Below are 18,646 nucleotides of genomic sequence, written 5' to 3'. Positions count from 1 at the left end.
GTTTGGCTCATATCCCTCAACCTTTCCTATCCATGTACCTTTTTAAATGTTGTTAATGTACCTGCCTCAACCACTTCCTCTGGCAGCTTCTTCCATATACTGACCACCCTCTGGGTGAAAATGTTGCCCCTCAGGTTCCTATTGAATTTCTCCCCTCTCAGCCTAAACCTGTGCCCTCTAGTTCTTGATTCCCCAACCCTGGGAAACAGACTGTGTGCATTCACCTTACCTATGCCCCTCATGATTTTATACACCTCTATAAGATCACCCCTCATGCTCCTACGCTCCAGTGAATAAAGTCCCAACCTGCTCAACCTCTCTCCATAACTCATTCCCTCGAGTCCTGACAACATCCTCGTAAATCTCCTCTGCATCCTCCAAATCCTTTTAGGCTTGTATTTTTTTGTTTGGGGCAATGTTACCCATTCCTTTTCCTTTGATCTAATGCTACTTTTAACTTGCTAGCCACAGTTACGTCATTTTTGGTTTTTTTTCTGCTTTGTGTTTAAAAATGCGCATTAATTCTTCCAACATTGGCCGGTCGTACTTTTTTTGAATGCAGATTCCCAAGCTACCGTAGCCAACTTGTGCCTCTTGCCTTCGTGGTTTGCTTTGTTCAGATTCGAGACTCTGGTTTCAGATTGTACTGTCACTTCATTTTTGTTAGATAAAATCTTATATTCTCAACTCCTCAATTAACCCTTTTCTCATTACATAATACTAGATGTAAAATAGCCTGTTCTTTCATTCGATATAGTGATCTGGCGAATCATCTCCTCAGCACTCTATTTGTCCTCTGCAGTATTATTGCTAATTCAGCCTGGCCAAGTTACACATAAAGCTCTCTCCATGATTACTGCATTACTCCTGTTACATGCACTTCAGATTTACTGATTTGTACCATGCCCTGCATTCCCACTACTGTTTGGGGGGGGAAGGTATGAAAACAGCTCCCACCAATGTTTTTACTCATTATGACACAGGCCATTCAGCCCATTGAATTCATGCTGTCTTCCAACACGGCAATCCCATTTTCCCCCTCTTTTCCCCTTTCCCTCCAAACCTGCAACTTATTCTCTCTTGCATGCCTATCAACTCTTTTTTTTTGTCTCTTTGGCCACTTACCTACATGAAGGGGTAACTTGCAGTCACCATTTAAACTACCAGCACGTATTTTGGATGTGGGAGGGAATTGGGAGTGCTCAGTGGGAGCCCATGCAGTCCCTGAAAGTGTGCAAACTCTACATGGACAGCACCTGAGGTTGGGATCGAACCCAGGTCCCTGGAGCTGGGAGGCAGCTGCACGAATGGTTCTGCCACCGTGTGACCCCCATTTACTGCTCTTGCTGTTTTCTAACTCTAGCAAAACAGATTTGAATTCTGAGCCAAGACCCTTTATCTCATTCTTTTAAAACTAGGGCCACCCCTCTTCCTTTTCCAGTTGGTCTATCTCTTCAAGTTAGATTTCTGGGCATATTTAATTCCCAACCTTGGGCACTTTCCGACCACGTCCCTGTAATGGCTGTTCGATTGAACCCTTTTCCTTCCATTTAAGCCATTAATTCACTACCTCATCACAAAAGCAGCATGCAGTCAAATAAAGAGACTTCAGTTTTCCCTTTGTACTGAAATTATAGGTATACCTTCATGTAATAGTCAGTCCCTTCCTAATGGACTCTGGCTATCGTGACCCATTTTGCTACCCTGCTCCCCTCCCTTGCCTAGCACCACCTGCCTTTCATCTTACACCACTCCTCGGTCCACCAGTCACCTCGGACTCCTTTCTAAATCTTCTCTGTCCGTGTACCTGTCAGAATGTCTTTTAAACATTATAACTGATGCTTCCTCTGGTAGCTCATCTATATATCCACCACCTCTGTTCGAGGAAAAGCTTACCCCTCTGATCCCCTTTAAATCTTCCCCCCCCCTTGCCTGAAATCTATGCCCTCTTTTTTTTTCTTTAAAGACTCTGCTACCCTGGGAAAACGACTGTGACCATTCACCTTGTCTATGCCCCTCGTGATTTTCTAAACCTCTATAAGGTCGCCCCTCAGTCTATGTTATTCGTGAGAAAGCTTGTAACGAGAGGTTGGCAGGTAGTGGAGATTTGATAGAAATAAGAAAGAGAAAATGACTTAGGACTAGAATGTTAGTCGTAATGTAAGAATGCAAGTTGGATTGGAGAGCATGTCTTACGAGGACAGGTTGAGCGAGCTCAGGCTTTTCTCTTTGGAGAGAAGGAGGATGAGAGGAGACTTGATAGAGATGTACAAGATGATAAGAGGCATAGATCGAGTGGACAGTCAGAGACTTTTTCCCAGGGTGAAAATGGCTCACACGAGGGGGCATAATTTTAAGGTGATTGGAGGAAGGTATAAGGGGGATGTCAGGGGTAAATTTTTTACACAGTGGTGGGTGCGTGGAACGCACTGCCGGCAGAGGTTGTGGGGGCAGATACGTAAGGGACATTTAAGAGAGACTCAGCCACATAAATGATAGAGAAATGGCGGGGGGGCTATGTGGGAGGGAAGGGTTAGATCTTAGAGCAGGATAAAATGTCGGCACAACATTGTGGGCCGAAGGGCCTGTTCTGTGCTGTAATGTTCTATGTAATGCGGCAAAGGCAGAGTGGTTTAAACTGAAGATTTTAACTTTTGCATGCATTGGAATAAGGGACTACCTTATTTCTTTGGGATCATTTTCTGTAATAAATTCTAAAACCTATGAGGAAGCAGATCATTAATGAGTTATTAGTTAGAAAGGGAGGAATACAAAATAGCTAATGTTCCAGATGTGAAGATGTGGACTGTAAACTATGCAAAAATACTCATAAATATCCGACAGTAGAGAGTACTGAGGTATTCTAGAAAGAATTTATGACCCAGGATTGGTCTACCTCCTCGGAACACGTGGTCTATTTGCCAAAAAAACCTCTGAGAAACACGGGGAGCAAAACCAAACTAAAAGGCAGTGGCATAGGGGAATGGGAAGGTCAAAATCCAGCATTGATCGTGGTGGCTGGGAGAGATGCCAAGAGCAGTGATGGAAGGTGACAAAGTGGCAAGATCTGAAAGGAAACCTGCAAAGGATATCGAAAGCAACGCAGAATTGTAGAAAGGGTGCGGAATGGCCACATGGGAAGCCACTTGGCCAACTGTGTCCGTGCTGAGCAAAAGAAGCCCCTTGTGCTGATCCCGCCTCCCCAGTTTATAGTCTGTAGCTTTGTGCTTTTCACTTGGACACTTTAAATGTGAGGATTTCTATTTGCAGCAGTCTTTTAGGCAATGCATTTCAAACCCCTGAATCCCCTGATTCTTTTGTCAAATTTTTAATTCTAATTATTGGCCCCTCTCGAGACAATAGATCATTCCTTTTACCCTGTCTTGGGCTGCATAGCCCTCCAAATCTTAGATTTTGACCTTTCCATCCCCCTATGCCACCAACGTTTAGTTTTGTTTTCCCCATGTATCTCATCATCGACAGTTTTTTTGGCAATTAGACCATGTGTTCTGAGGAGGTAGACCAATCCCGTGTCATAAATTCTTTCTAGAATACCTCAGTACTCTCTACTGTTGGATATTTATGAGTATTTTTGCATAGTTTACAGTCCACGTCTTCACACAGAAGTCAACCTTACCCACATCTGGAACATTAGCTATTTTGTGACCTTCCTCCAAGTCTCCCTACAACCACTTTTGTTCCATTGTTAATGACCTCCGCCCAGCCAATCTCTTATGACTGAACCTGCAGCTCGATTAATGTCCTTGTAAATCCCCTTTGCACTCACTCATGTAATTGCATCTTTTCCCTCATGTGGTATCGTTGTTAAAATTACCTTATGAAAAATAAGGTGGTCGGAACTAATGTGAACCCCTTAAAGCAGTTAATAGTGATGGAAATAAAAATAATGCAATAGCAGGCAAGTTGAATCATTACCTTCCATCTGCATTTGCACAAGAGAAGTGAGGATAGCTTCCCAAGAAACCGAATGTTGTGTCCTTCCAAAGTTCTGAGTTGGAGTATTCCTTTGGTTTGGAAAATTCCTCATGTCACTCTGCAACTTACGACTGATGAGATGGAAGCCAAGGAATTGTAGGCTCGCTAGCCTGATCTCGGTTTGGTGACTTGGATTTTATAATCGAGTGATGGGATTTCTTCAATTTTCAGTTGGTCAAAGAGCAATCATATGGATTTGTTAAGGATATGAATTTTCTTTGAAGAGTTTTCAAGATCAGTCAGGTCATTGAATATAGAAGTTGGACTGTTGCACTTGTACAAGACGTTGGTGAGGCTGCATTTGGAATATTGTGTTCAGTTTTGGCCGCCCTGCTGCGGGAAAGATGCCGTTGAGATGGAAAGAGTGCAGAAAAGATTTACGAAGATGTTGCCAGGACTCGAGGGCCAGAATTAAAGAGAGAGAGGTTGAGCAGGCTGGGACTTTTATTCCTTGGAGTGAGGGAGACTGAGGGATGACCTTAGAGGTGTATAAATTACGAGGGGCATAGATAGGGTAAATGCATGCAGTCCCCCTCCCCCCAAGGTTGAGGAATCAGGCATAGGTTTAAGGTGAGGAGGAGAGATTTACTATGAATCCGAGGGGCAACTTTTTCACCCAGAGGGTGGTCAGTATATGGAATGAGCTGCCAGAGGAAGTGGTCGAGGCAGGTACGTTAACAACATCTTGGATAAGTACATGGATAGGAGAGGTTTAGATGGCTATGGGCCAAATATGGGCAAATGGGACTGGCTTAAATGGGCATCTTGGTGGGCATGGACCAGTTGGACTGCAGTGTCTGTTTCCGTGCTGTATGACTCTCTGACTCTAGCTAACTACAGCAGTGAACAGGACTACGTGTGGATGTCACGTCAAATTCTTCGCAAGAGACTTGCCTAAATTTGAAGCTCATGGCATTGAAGGCAAGCTTCTGGTGAGGAAGTTGGCTGAGAGTAAGAAACAAAGTAGTGAAGTACTGAAATTGGTAAGGTATGATTTGTGGTGCCCTGCAAGGATCTGGGTTTGGGACCCAGATAAACGCGACTTGCATTTGTGTCTTTGGCAAACTTTAATAATGGGATACGATGATGCAAAGATGACAACATCTTAAGCAGTGTGGATGGATGCATGACATTACAAAAATAGATCCCAATTGAGTGGGATTATGGCAAATGGATTTCAATACAAGCAAGTGTGATGTCATCTGCTTTGGGCCTAAAAAGTATCGAGCAAAGTAATTTGTAAATAGTGAAAAGTTAGGAATACTGGCGATCCAGAAAAATTTGAGCTTTTGTGTACATCAAAATGTCCTGAACAGATATATTCACAAGGGCTAATTGATTACTGGCCTCCGAAACTGGCACTATGAACAGTTCTGCGCACCACACCTTTTGGAAGGATATACTGGCTTCAGAGGGTGTAGGTTTACCAGTATGGTTCCTGGTCTCTAATGGTTGAATTGCAAATGGAGATCACACAAAGTAGAAGCACGTTCCCTGAAACTTTCCGTTTTGGTTTTGAAGGTTGTTGGGTGATCTTATTGAAAATTTCAAAGCATTCTGGGGGCCTGATGGGTTAAACAGAGGGAAACTATTTCCACATGGTTAGGGAGTCAAAGATAAAGGGGCAGTCTAAAGAGCCTTTCACAAGTGAAGTCTGAAAAGAGTTCTGCAGACAAGGTGGTAGCAATTTGCAACTCTGCAAACTTTAGATGATGCTGGGTCAATTGTCACTTTCACGTCTAAGTGATAGAATTTTAATAACCAAAGGTATCGTGGGATACAAGGAAAAGGCAAATATCTGTAGTATGATTGGTGTCGATCATAATTTCATCGAATGCAGGAGCAGGCTTGGGAGCAAGTAGAATTCACGAGACATAGCCCAATGTTTCTTGCAGCACATTGCCATGAAATTCTAATGTACCCTAAAGGGTATGTTGGAGTGGTTTAGATATTGTGAAACCATTTTGGTTGTTATCCCACAGCATCCAAATTTGGTTGTGGTTTGGGGTCGGTTGTAATGTGCTGGTCACCTTCCTCTCCTGAGACTCTGCTCAAGAGGTCAGCCACTGGCCCAGTTAGGTCTATGGGTGGGTGAGTAATCCAGAACCACCTCGACTGTGGAAGGGAGTAGGTATGGAGGAATCAGGGACTGACCTTTTGTGTGTGAGGGATACTGGTGTGGGGATGGAGGGAATGGAGATGCTCTGGCATTGTTATGCTTGGGGAAGGGTGTGGGGTGGGGGGGAAGAGAGAGAGAGTGTGTGTGTGTGTGTGTGGAAACTGGTGAGGAGGGGGAGAGGGTTCCATATGGGTTGGGACTTGGTGTGGCAGCACGGCATTATAGATTTAATGCAGAGGGGTGGTTAAAAGTAAAAATTCCAGGAAATATTTGACACACCTGCAGGGCTCCTTGGTTGGCATTCCAGGAGCAAGATCCCGTTATCCTGGGATTGCCCTGCTCCAGGTCAGTGTGGTGCATATTAACCCTTCCCCTGCAAATCTGCAGAAGGGCATTGCTCAGGGAATGATTGTCATCCCATTTCCATCTGACCAGAAATCTTGTTGGGGTCTTTCTTCCACCACTGCCTCCCCCACCCCAAGGGTGTTCAATTGATTTTTCCAATTGCTAGAAAATAACTTGGAAATGGTTACAATCCTTGTTTTTGCTGTCTGACTTTGGCTTCTGCTCATGCAATGCCTCAAATTTAAAATTTGGATTCTTGTTTAATTCCCTTTCCCATCTCTAACTACTGCTTTTCCTTAAATCCTGTGTACTTCATGGTCCTCTTCCTTGCCCTACTCTTTCTCCTCCCTTTGCCATAATCACTGCCTGTGTCTGAAGTTGCCTCTGCTCCATGATTTGGAATTCCCTGGCTAAACTCTATTGATGAAAGTTGCCTCGGTTCTTGGACAATGTGGCTAAGCTCTTGTTTTGGTCCTTGTGATACCTTCCTTTACCTCAGCAGTTAGGTTTTTGATTATTTTTGCTGCTTGTGTTGCTTCAAGAAACTTTTCTATATATAAGTTGCTGCTGTATTGAAGGGCATAAAGGTCTTTGAAGGAATTGAAAACTGCCGTCGAACTTCCGTCAGTGGAGCAAGCACTTAACCAGGTGTATTTTCTGTCAGCACCAACATTCTGGCAGTTCTGGAATGAACTAATGCAAAGTGCCTAAAACTGTTCACGTAACGGATGGTGGAACAGAAAACATTGAGCGTTTTGATTTGGTAAAATATGACTGTCTTTTTGTGGGTCAAAGAAACCCTTGATGCTAAATGTGCAACCTATTGATTCTTTAGTTGAGCTTCATAATGAAAATTTCACAATGTGAAGATATTATTCTCACAGAGCAGAATCTTCAGTTCAGCAAATGTTTTTGATGGGCATAATTTGGCAAAGAATTGAGGGCTTGATGCTGTCCTTGCTAATGTTTAGTTTTTTTGGGTACGGTAGCATATATTCTCCTTTGCTTAATTATCACGTGCTCAGGTTGTTTGTGTTTTCACCTAAATGGTAAGTGTATGCAGATTTGATCATGTCTTTCACTGGCACACCCATTCAATCGAAATCATTAGGTAGCCATAAAAATGAGAATGCTGTCTATTTAACCCCTTCTCTCCTGCCCCAGAGTTTTTTCCCCTGCTACTGTTTTAGATAATCTAAGTGAGCTAGTAATATTGTGGCGGGATCAGTGGAACTAAGAGTAATTCTATTTGAAGTCTATAATATCTCATCGAGAAGGCTTGCATTGGTTAACTGGCCATTTAAGTCCAATGTGATTTCACGTTGCCTACTGGCTTTGTAGGTTAAGAACAACTTGATTTTCTTGTAGTCTAAACTTTGTTTAAAAAAAAATGTACAAAAAAAAAGGAAATTGTGAAGGTTAACCTTTTTGTACCAGGCAGTGCAAACGATATTTAAATCTTTGACCCAGAACAAGACAGGTAAGAGTTGACACCGGTTGTCATTTCTGCAGCTTTGTGATATGAAAGTGTAAGGAGGTCTCAAAGAAAATTGTAATAAAAATGACAGATTCTAGAAATGACATTGTACAGGTCGAATCCTACATATTAAATGGTGAGAACACACTCATTAAATGATGACCATTTCTTTGCAATTTTTCTTGTTTTCTGTGTACTTGCATCTAATTTTTTTTTCAGCCACCTCTTTCAAAGGTGCAGATGTTTGCTGGAGGAGTTGACCTACCTCCAGTACTTAGCCCGCACCGCCGTTCTTAAGAGGCGGTAGGCTATACAGGCGGTTGAAAGAGATCGTCATGGCCAAGCCTAATCCTATTCCAATGTTCAGATGCGCACACTTTACAGCAGCTGCCACTGGCCAACAATTGGGAACAGAAATGGTGCTGTCAGTGTTAGCACTTCTATTCTGCTGTGCTATTTCTACATAGATTCTGGGGAATCTGGGATCATCAGGTTTATCTGACATAGTAAAGTAATGAACAGTGTATTTGCTGAAAGGTCAAAAATCTAATCTTTTTCCCTGCATACGATCTCTACATTTGGTCTTTTTCTGCTTTGATTTCATTCAGACAGAAAGGTTAACTGGGTCGATAGCATCCCAGCCAAATCAAAGTTATGGATTCAAGTCCCATAATCTAGACTAACACTCTAATGCAGTGCAGCATCATCAGATATGCCATCTGTTGGATGAAATGCTAAATTGAGGCCCCGTCTACTTGTGGTTCAGGTGAATGTTGAAGAAGCAAGGGGTTTGTTGGCTGTTATTTCCTGAATGCTACCCAAAGGTCCCACGTTGCAGATTTCCTGTGCGCAAAATTGCTGCTAAATTTATTGTAGGATGCCAGTTGACGTAATTTGTTGTCACTGGCATATGCGCTAAAACGCTATATAGACGCAAAACTCTATGCTGAAGTTTCTGCTGTTGTCCTGCAATCTTTATGCATTGTTTTCTTGGTTTAAATTTTCGCAATCTGAAACTTAGTGTGCTGCATTAAATGCTGATCGAAGTGTCTTGCACATTCTGTATGTGGCGCTGTGTTGTGCATTGGCTATTGATGCACAAGTCCTCTTCCCACATCCTGCCAAAAGAAAATCCGATTCCATATCGGTGTAATGTGTGAAGGATATTTTTAAAGCCAAGCCAAAGTACCTTATGTTGAGATAATGAAGTTGAAAGTTGTAGGAGGGAAGATGTTCTAAACGTAAGTGTGGTTCTCATTCTTGGTCTACATTTTGAAAGCTGCTAGATAGTAGAGGACAGATATTCAGTGATACGGAGTTCTGCAGTTTTCAGTGGAGGTGACGTCTTTGGATGTTGGTGAGAGAAAATATATAAGAAACAATAGTGATCGAGTGACATTTAAGGTAACGAGAATTAGAATGCCACAGGTCGAAGGAGGTTTGCCTAGTTGAGCAACAAGTATTCTATCTTGAAAGGATTTTGTTGCAATATTATATGATGGCTTCATGTTTGTCATTTCATTGGTTGATATAATATGTATAGTTTTTACATTTTGATCCATTTCTCTTCTGAGATTTTCTTTTTGTGGCAGCACTTTGGATATTGCAAAGGTTAATTTTACATTGGAATTTAATTTTTTTCAGCAATATTTCAAGAATCTCATTAACACATTCCTGATTGTGTATTATGACAATGGCATTGTACTTAGGCTGCTGTGGATTTAAGAATAGCTGCAAATGGCACCTGTGCTTGAAATGACTTAGTTTGATGACTAAAATTTCCACAGAAGCCATTCAAAAACTGAAATTGGAGAGGTGATAATCCAATGCCCTAATATAGTCCACATAATATTTACCAGTAGTAGATTGTCGATTGGCAATGAAGGTGTTTATTAGCAATGCTGCTTTTACATCCCAATGGATTGGCCTTTTTTGTTTTTGCCCATTCTAAAAGCAAACAAATCTATGCGCATATGAGTCAATACGATGGGCAAACGTGGAATTGTCCGCTTGCATATGCGCAAATGCTAAAATGGTTCGCTCTTATATACGCACTGCCAATTTTCAAAGTTCAACAGTTGGGGGTGGGGGGGGGGGAGGAAAATAGACTCATGTAGTTTGGTGTGGTTCAAAATTGCTGGGTGACTAGACCCCAAAATGGATTGGCCAGTTCAAAGCTTGACGAGTGGTTACCCTGATCCACAGCCACGAATTTCAAGGTAACTAAAGCAATGCACACAAAAGATGTAAGTAATTATGTTGAACTACTTTAATTGCTTGTAGTATTTTAATGAAATATTTTTCAAATGATAAAGGCTGCTGAACAGACTATCATGGTTTTAAGACGAAGATGGTGGCTTCACTTCAAATTTCAAATGACTTGCTCTATCGATACTTGAAAATTCACAGAATATAATGAGCCACGTCAAGCCACAAGTACTTATCCATTCTGTATGCTATTTTTCTCAAATGTTTTAAATTAATGAATGCATGTTTTTGTGTAAGCACTTAATTGTCTTAATATCTTGGGATGTGAGCTGAAATATTGCAAAAAAAATGGTGGATGCTGCAGCAAATTACACAGTGATCGTGGGTACAGTATATTGCACAGCACAAAAATACTTGTGATTTGGCCCGATCACTGCACTCAAATCATTGGTCCTAAGATCGGCTATTGTGCAGATCTGAAATGCCTCGAGGTTGCAGTGGGTCAAGACCATTTTGATCTGTTTGGCTGTGCATTCTTGGTGCTGGCACTGAATGTCTCCAAGCAAGGTTTTCCACTCCCTGGCACTAACACTTAATTGACCTAAAATATAACTAAGACAAATAAAACAAAATTGCAGTGTGTGTGTGTGCAAGCTTATGCACCAAAATCTTTCATAGAAATGAAGTTGAACATTGGTCGTTTGCCTGTAGAAAGTAATCCCGCTCAATCCCAGACATATCACGCATCTTTATTGCTAAATCTGGACTGTTGGTTAACGTGGAAACATGCCCTTTAGCGTGTATCATGAGCATTAATTCACATGAATTCAGCAGACCTTTATCAACCAGGTTTATATTTGATACCACAATTGTGCAAAGTATTGAAGTAGAAGATGATAAATAATTAGGGAGACGGTGGTTGAAACCAAGGCATTGGACTGCTTATTTGTTTAAAAAAAACAAGTGAAATACAGTTACAGGGAGAATATAGGATTATAAAAAAATGAAAGGCCTTCATCCAAAACTGTTTCGTGAAGCCGATGGGATATACTTCTCGTATTAGTGAATTAGGAAAAAAAAACTGTTTCTATCAATTGTAAATTACCTGGTACCTGTCATGAAATTTCTTAAAGTTAAATGGTGGCAAAATGTGCTTTACATCTGCAATTGAACAAACAATTGTGGTATGAAGAAAATATTTTTCTGCTTTAATTTATCATGAATAAATTCTGCATCTGCACAACTTCCTGGAAGTGTTGTCAGGGTTATGCGTTTTTCCCCCTCCTGCTTGTCCAATAAGTCCCTTTCTCGATAGTTTAAAGATCAAGAGTCATCCATTTGTGTAACCTTTTCCACGGAGAAGCAAAGTCCCTGTATTTGTATTGGAGATCATGCCTGTTATGCATTAAGTCATATGGATTTGGTAGCAATCCATTTCCAAATTATGCTGCTGTCAATACAAGTTTGACATTTTCCTTATCACATTCATTTAAGTACTGCTTACTTTTTGAAAATGTTTGTAGTGCATTGAAAAATCTCTTAACTACTGATTAGAAATACTTTCTCCATCTTTCTCTAAGCTGTCCATTTGAAATTGCATATATCTACTGCATGAAAATGTGTTGAACATCTTATGCTTGCAATCTGTGTAACAATTTTCCCTCTTTTCTCCTCACAGACCTTTATAGTACTAAACAGAGGAAAAGCTATCTTCCGATTTAGTGCCACACCTGCCATGTACATTTTAGGCCCTTTGAATCCAGTGAGGAGATTCGCTATTAAAATTTTGATACATTCATATCCTTTTTAGTGTTTTATATGGTGCTTTTCTTTTGTGTTAGTGGATGAAAATCAGGCAATTTTGAACGTACTGTGTTGTACTTTGCATCGTCTTATTGTTTTATCAGCAAACTAAATGCAAAATCAGGTTGCATGCAATTTATTGCTTAGTCCAAACACGTGCTCATCATGTGATAAGTATGTATCCAACCTGTTCTATCCAAATAAGGTGACTTACAAATTTGTTCCCTCTTTCTTATGCGGTCACTATATTGTACTGTTGTAAATATTTGAGGTATGCATATAAAATATTACTCCGGAGATGTTGCAAATTTTGACCAACTAGAATTTATCTGACTACTTTTCATAATGATAAGGTGACAGAAGGTAGAGGACAAATGAACAAAGTTCCCAGGTTTTGTATTTCACAGGAGGATGAAATGATAACATGAATGATGAAACCATGATTGGACCCCACAGCTTTCCATGCATTCTGTTCAATTTAGAGGAGGTGAAGAAATGTACTTAATGGCACACAGTATTCCTTTGTGGTTTAGATCCAAAGAAGCTGGAGGCAAGCAGAATGTTAACCAGTATATTGTACAGTTTGGGTTTAGACAGCTTATAATTTGAACACACTCTTGATAGCAAACCTTTAGAAAGAATATAGTATCCGTAATTGGAAGCTGATGTTGGGGTAAAGTTGCTTTGGTGACTATTTGAAGTTGTATGTTCAAGAAGAACATGTTTTGTGCAGCAAAATCATGAACAATGGAATAAATTCTTCATTCCCCAAGAGGTCGGCTATGTTAAATACGAAAAATGATACTTGGCATAAACAAGTAATTGCGATGAAACCCCACTGTAATGACCTTCCTTCACAATATAGAAAATAATGACTCGGCTAGAAAGCTGAAATAAATTCTCAAGGATCAATTGATCGAAATAATTTTGCCATGCTTCACACATCCTTCGACATTTTTTTCATTGAAGTTTATCAGATTTTTCTCCAATTGATCTGTTTTGTTCTTGCCCTTTCAAATTGGGGTTTGTTTAAATATTTATGAACAAATGTTTAGTGCGTTCATATAAACTTGGAGGCATTAAACAATTTAAATGTCATAAGAGCAGATGATGGAATTTCATAATGCATTTGTACACTAATATTTAGAGATTCATATCACTGATTGTTTGTTCCCCTCCCTGTTAGCGCAACTGAATTTGAGTCGTATGACAGGAAGAGTGACTTAAGACTATGCATTCTCGCTACACATTACTTAACCTGCTCAAAGCCCTGCACCTACACTAGATAAGGATATGTAGGATAATTTCCAGGATGAGAAGAAAGCGGATATCTTAATTCACTTCATCCTGATGTCAGATCAAACATTTCCACTGGATTTGTACTGCATTTATATTGCAACTGCAGCATTGATGTGAAGCATCCATTCTCTTTGTTATTGAATGGAGCGTTCTCTTTCGTAATATCCCTGGGCTTTTAGTTGAAAATATTAAATTCATGCTGATGTGGTCTTACAGAAGAACTGCTTTATTAGTGTTTTGAGTTTGGAAGGGTATTTGATTTTTCCCTTTCACCCTGCTCTTCCCATCAAAGGCTAATAACCACAAGGATTGGAATATGATTCTGCAAATTAAATTCTTGTCATCTGGTAACTTTTTTTTCCAGAAACTATTCTTTTCTAGTTCACCTCTCTCTCCATTATATCTTCCATCGGCCCTTTCCATGTGATCTAAAAGGGAGTTACCATTGGCAGGCTGAGTGACTGTGGAGGTTACGCAACAGAGCTTGATCCTATCTCCCTCCCTTCATTTATGTGCATCACAGCTAAACCGTAATGAAAGAGCCAGGATACTGACCCAAAGTTTTGATTTTTGTTTTTGTCTGTAACTGATCCTAATAACCGACCTAACTTCTCCTAAAAATTTCAGCTAAGATGAGCTATCTTGAGAAGCGATGATTAAATCTGAACCATTCTTGGGCCACAAGGGTGGGTTCCGTGCCATGGGCTATGTGCTGGTGCATTGGGGGATCTCTGATAGTGTTTTATTTTTAAACACACAAGTGGATATTGTGGAACAGATGCAAGTGTTCTAAATGATGTAGTGAAAATTGGTTGTCTTTTTGATGAAGGAGACGTGATCCTTGATCTGTCTGCCTCTGGAAATTCTCAACTGTGCTTTTGTTACCTCGATTTGCCATTTCCAGAACCCTTCAGGCCAGTCTCCCATCTTCCTCGAACGTTAACTCAGCAAAAACTCTGCCCGTATCTTGATCCAGAACTGCAGTATACACCTGTAGAGCCATGAAGTACATCTTGTGTTACACTTCAAAGTACAAATCACGTTGACCAGATGAAATTTAGAGCAGATAATATGCTACTTCCTCTGATTGCAGACATTGCGGATCAGCTTCTTAACGAGTCCCTTTATAACTTGTGGTTAAAACTCTGGTAGCTATTTCCCTTTAAATCTTATCGGGGTAGATTTTAAACTTCAGGAAATGTTTTTGTCATATTTACTCAGTTTTACTTGCTAAAAAATCTCATTTTACTATTACCTGAACTATTTATACTGTTTTAAGGAGAGTGTTCAATGTATTTAACACGTGGACTTGTAGAAAGAATAGCAATGTATATGGCCTAAAGATATTGAAGTCCATCTGGGTTGTCACCCAGCTTGAAGTAAACATTCATTACTCGAAGTTTCATATCACTCAATTGGACTCTCTGCAAACTAGCTCATTCCTCCTTCCTGAATTTGATGTTAATGCCTCCAACTTCGGTGGCTTGTTAGATTTGTCCAATAGCTCTTTGTAATTTGTAATGCTAAAACCTGAGTGAAGCTCATAAGAATCCCTATGTTGAGTTGGTATCCTGTTTCATTATTTACTTTGTCTCGCTGATACACAAAGAGAATCCATTTACAGGCATTTTTAACTTAAATTTGTCTCCAGCCTTCATTGCAAGGAGGATAATGTGGCACACAAGATCAGATGCACATAGATTGATCTTGATGCTCAGTGCTTTAGTGCACCAAATACTCCTCCAGCAGTTAAAATAATCTATTCTTTGTTCCCTCGGTACTTGACGGTATCTTTAGCCAAATTTACAGTCTTGACGTTTAGAACCAGTCAACTTTCTATAACTTGATGCCATCGAGGCACTATTAATTAAATGGGTGTTCATTTCAGATCTCTCAGTCACCTGAGGGTAGTGGCAAAACTAGCTCTCTGGAAGTTCAGCAAACAATGAGTCAGTACATTTGAAAGCAAAATAATTACACAGCCCAAATTGCCCCCTTGTTCTTAATTGTGCAATTTCTGAAGGTCCGTCGTGCTTGCTATCCCCTGTTGTGGGATATAAAACTTTCAAACTGTCCAGTTTCAGCAATAGTGGTTTCACAACTTGAATGATCACAGCAATTTAGTTTTTAATGTAACAGTAAAGGTGATTGGGTTTCAGCACAAGCAAAGCAAGGCTAAATCAAAGCTTAAAGTGGCTTGCCATAATTTCTCTTTTGTAAAGAAAGTGTATTTAATGTTCACTCCCCAAGCGATGTTTTTGTCTTTTGAAAGACTGTGCTTGAGATTTAGACAGGCCGTATTTATGAAGGGATTTGATTTTTGTCCCAATTCATTTTAATTAATGGAAGGAGATGGGATGGGCTTCTCTGCAACCTGAACTCGGTGTCCAATTTTCAGATATTCTTACATCGGTGATCCAAAGTGCAAACTCTCAGAAATGTTCTGATTGGCATTTTTTTTTTATTATTTGTCTTCCCTGACCCCCTCCCGTACATTCCTACCTCCTGAAAGGACTTCTAAAAATTCAATTTAACTTGTTAGGATCTTGTTAAAGGTCATTTATTGCAAGCTTGGATGACATTCTATTGCAGATTTGCTTTGACTGTTGCAGGCATTAGCTAACATAGTAAAGGGGATGGTTTGATAGTAGCAGCATACCAGTGAGATAAGTGAGTAAGTTAGGGGGACAAGGAGGGTGAATGACTATGAATGAAGAGGTGGAGTTCCTTAAGCAGAAGAGACACGCAATTCTGTATCGGTATTACCCTCTGGCTGTGGTTCACTACTTGAGTCTTGCAGAGGAGTACAATACTTTGGGGAGTCTACCAATGATGTAAGAATCCTAACCCCAAGAAACCACCAGTCAGTCAACTGCCCTTTAATTTTTGTGTCACAAGATCCTTTAATTAAGTGGGCATCTTCAGAAGCATAGTTTTTCATAAAATACTTCCATTAAAGAAGCAGATGCATTAGGTTTCTCCTATTTCTCCCATGTTTACAACCGCAACTGTTCAGCGATCACCCTCTTCCCTGTGCTTCATGAATCTTGCTGCTTTAGAATTTGACTGACTTTTCTCATCTATTCGATGACTGCAAGGTGTGTTGTAAAAGTGAAATGTCTTAAATTTTCAATGCACGTTTCTCATCCGTTTGCGTGTTGAGCTGTTGTTTCAGATATGCCCAACTGTTAAGCGCTTCCTGAAGTAAACAAGCAACGCGGTGTATTGGCCAACTTAAAGCATCGTGTTTCATGAATTTCTTGCCTCCTTGCGCAAACTGTGGTTGGTGCTCTACCAAGTCAAGCCTCCTAAAGATTTGTTTCCCCCTCTAATGAAAGGCGTGCAGAAGTGTGTTAAATGTTTCTCATACCAGCTTGTCTCCCATCAGCCATTAAAGTGCATTATGGTACAGAGTTAAGGCCATTTTCCCTTTGTTTCCATTCTGTCTGAAAATGGATCTGTCTGGGTCAATCTCACCAGCTCTTGGTCCTCAAACTTGTTGGTTATAGCTCTTGAAATGCTCGTCTCAAGTCCTCACTGCTTTTTCAACGAGGGTTTCCGCCTTGATCTGTCAGGCAGTGAGTTCCAGAACCCTTCTGATCCATGTTTTCTTCAAAAAAAAAACTTCTGATTTAACTTGAGTCTTTTTCCCCTGGTTGTTGAGCTCCCTTATAAGAAATGGGTCCCATCCGTTTACTTGCCTTTTGGACCTTTTGTAATTTTAGTAATCTGTGTCACATGATCTCCTTGTCGTCATGTCTGCCATTAGTTATGCGTGCAATCTAATACCCAAATAAGTGGGCATGCCTCTGTATCCCCAGTCCTAGCCTGGCCAATGTCTGCTTTGGTTACTAATCCTGGCAACCTCCTCAGATCTCCTCTGCACCCTGTGGTGCTGTCACGTTCTTGTACTGTGGAGACCAGAATTGTGCACAGTACATCATTGCTAACTCTTGATCTCGCTGTTGACATCTACTAATCCTATATTTATACATCTTTGGTTCCTGTCAGGACAGGGTGGGAAGCATTAGTGAATGGAATACAGACAATAGTCCACTTGGAAACAAAACAAATGTGCATGAGTAGTAGAGAAGAGCACCCATTTCATTTGGGTACTAAATTGCACATACCTAATGGCATGCATAATGACATTGAAGGTGACTTGAGACTTCAGCTAACACGGTACGAGTTATGAATCATGCTTATTGGAATGCCCCACTAATTTCTTGCAAGTCGATGGCTGCAGATCCATTTTCCAAACTCTCCATCCTTCCACGAATTACCACAGCTCAGTGAATTTCTGAATGTCCAGCCCTTCACCTTCTCTGTACAGTGGTGTCAGTCTGGCATTACACAGAATTGGAGGCTGAAGGATGGGGTTTTATACTGGACACCCTTTTTTCTCATGGAATATTTAAAATAACTCTCCTCGTGATACTAATGTTTGCCTCAGATTATATATACAGAGCACCCATTTTACTAATTTGATAGTGGGATGTCTTGAACTCAATACTCAGATGTGAGTTCCACTTCCAGATTTTGAGCCACCTTTTTAGGGGTGCTAAGCACAAACATTTGATGAGTTAAATATGGAAACGAAGGACCTTGTTGAGAAATTCATTAGCTGTAAATAAGACACCGGTTAGACCTTCCCCATTCAAAGTTCCACCCCAAGCTCAAGTCCAGACCTCTAACAAAATAGGTGGCCCAACATTGACTCGACTGAGTAAAAATCTTCAACCATATAGTTATGATTGGTCCCAGTAGCTCACTGCAAATGTGGTGATGGTGCCTATCTCCATTGCTCCCGAGGGCTCTTGAATTTGGGAAGTGCTACATTTAAATCCAAAACTGAGTGCAAAACAATTATCAGAGCTAATCTCCTGCTTGTCATGTTTAATATTTGTTTCAGTTAACAATTTCTTTTCCATATTTTTGAAGATTGCTTTCCTTCTGCCTCCGTACCATTCTCCAGCAACTTAGTATGCATTCATTGTGTTGGGTCTTTCCTTAAAATCGTGCAATGTTGCTTTTTTTTAAAAATTGCTGCGAGATCCTGTGATTTGTGAAGGCACCGACTGTCTGGTAAATTACTACTTGCGTACGATCTCGGCCTGTGTCCTACCCACTGCACCACCAAAAATGCTCTACTGTTGTTCATTTCTGAGTTCATGTTAAGATGTGCATTTTCTTTTTCCTCTTGTGTTCAGTTGCTTAATGCAGTAAGTGTATACTCCTCACCTGAAAAATGTTTGACAGTTCTACTAGATAAGTAGCTTGTTGGTTAAATGTAACTGCTCATATCTAATCACCACTAATGAAGTTCTATTCTCATGAACTGTGTATTTGAAAGCTTCAGTGACATATTAATTTCTTAATACTGGTACCAAAACGATGTT

The 18,646-nt window shown here is 40.4% G+C and overlaps 1 protein-coding gene across 8 annotated transcripts in view; it reads left to right on the top strand.

Moving 5' to 3' along the window:
• The window catches only part of LOC127567034 (sodium channel protein type 8 subunit alpha-like), a 208,713-nt gene that overhangs the window by 27,507 nt on the left and 162,560 nt on the right, over positions 1-18,646 (top strand). For 7 of the 8 annotated variants that reach the window (XM_052009671.1, XM_052009666.1, XM_052009675.1 and 4 more), the window contains exon 4: positions 11,824-11,943. The exons of the other annotated variant lie outside the window; for it this stretch is intronic. In XM_052009671.1, coding sequence (XP_051865631.1) covers positions 11,824-11,943 — 120 coding nt within the window. The remainder of the gene's footprint in view (positions 1-11,823; positions 11,944-18,646) is intronic. 8 annotated transcript variants of the gene reach the window in all.

This window comes from Pristis pectinata, chromosome X (assembly GCF_009764475.1).
Source record: "Pristis pectinata isolate sPriPec2 chromosome X, sPriPec2.1.pri, whole genome shotgun sequence".
Classification (NCBI taxonomy): domain Eukaryota; kingdom Metazoa; phylum Chordata; class Chondrichthyes; order Rhinopristiformes; family Pristidae; genus Pristis; species Pristis pectinata.
The sequence above is the reverse complement of the archived record's forward strand: the minus strand, read 5'-3'. Positions and strand labels throughout refer to the sequence as shown.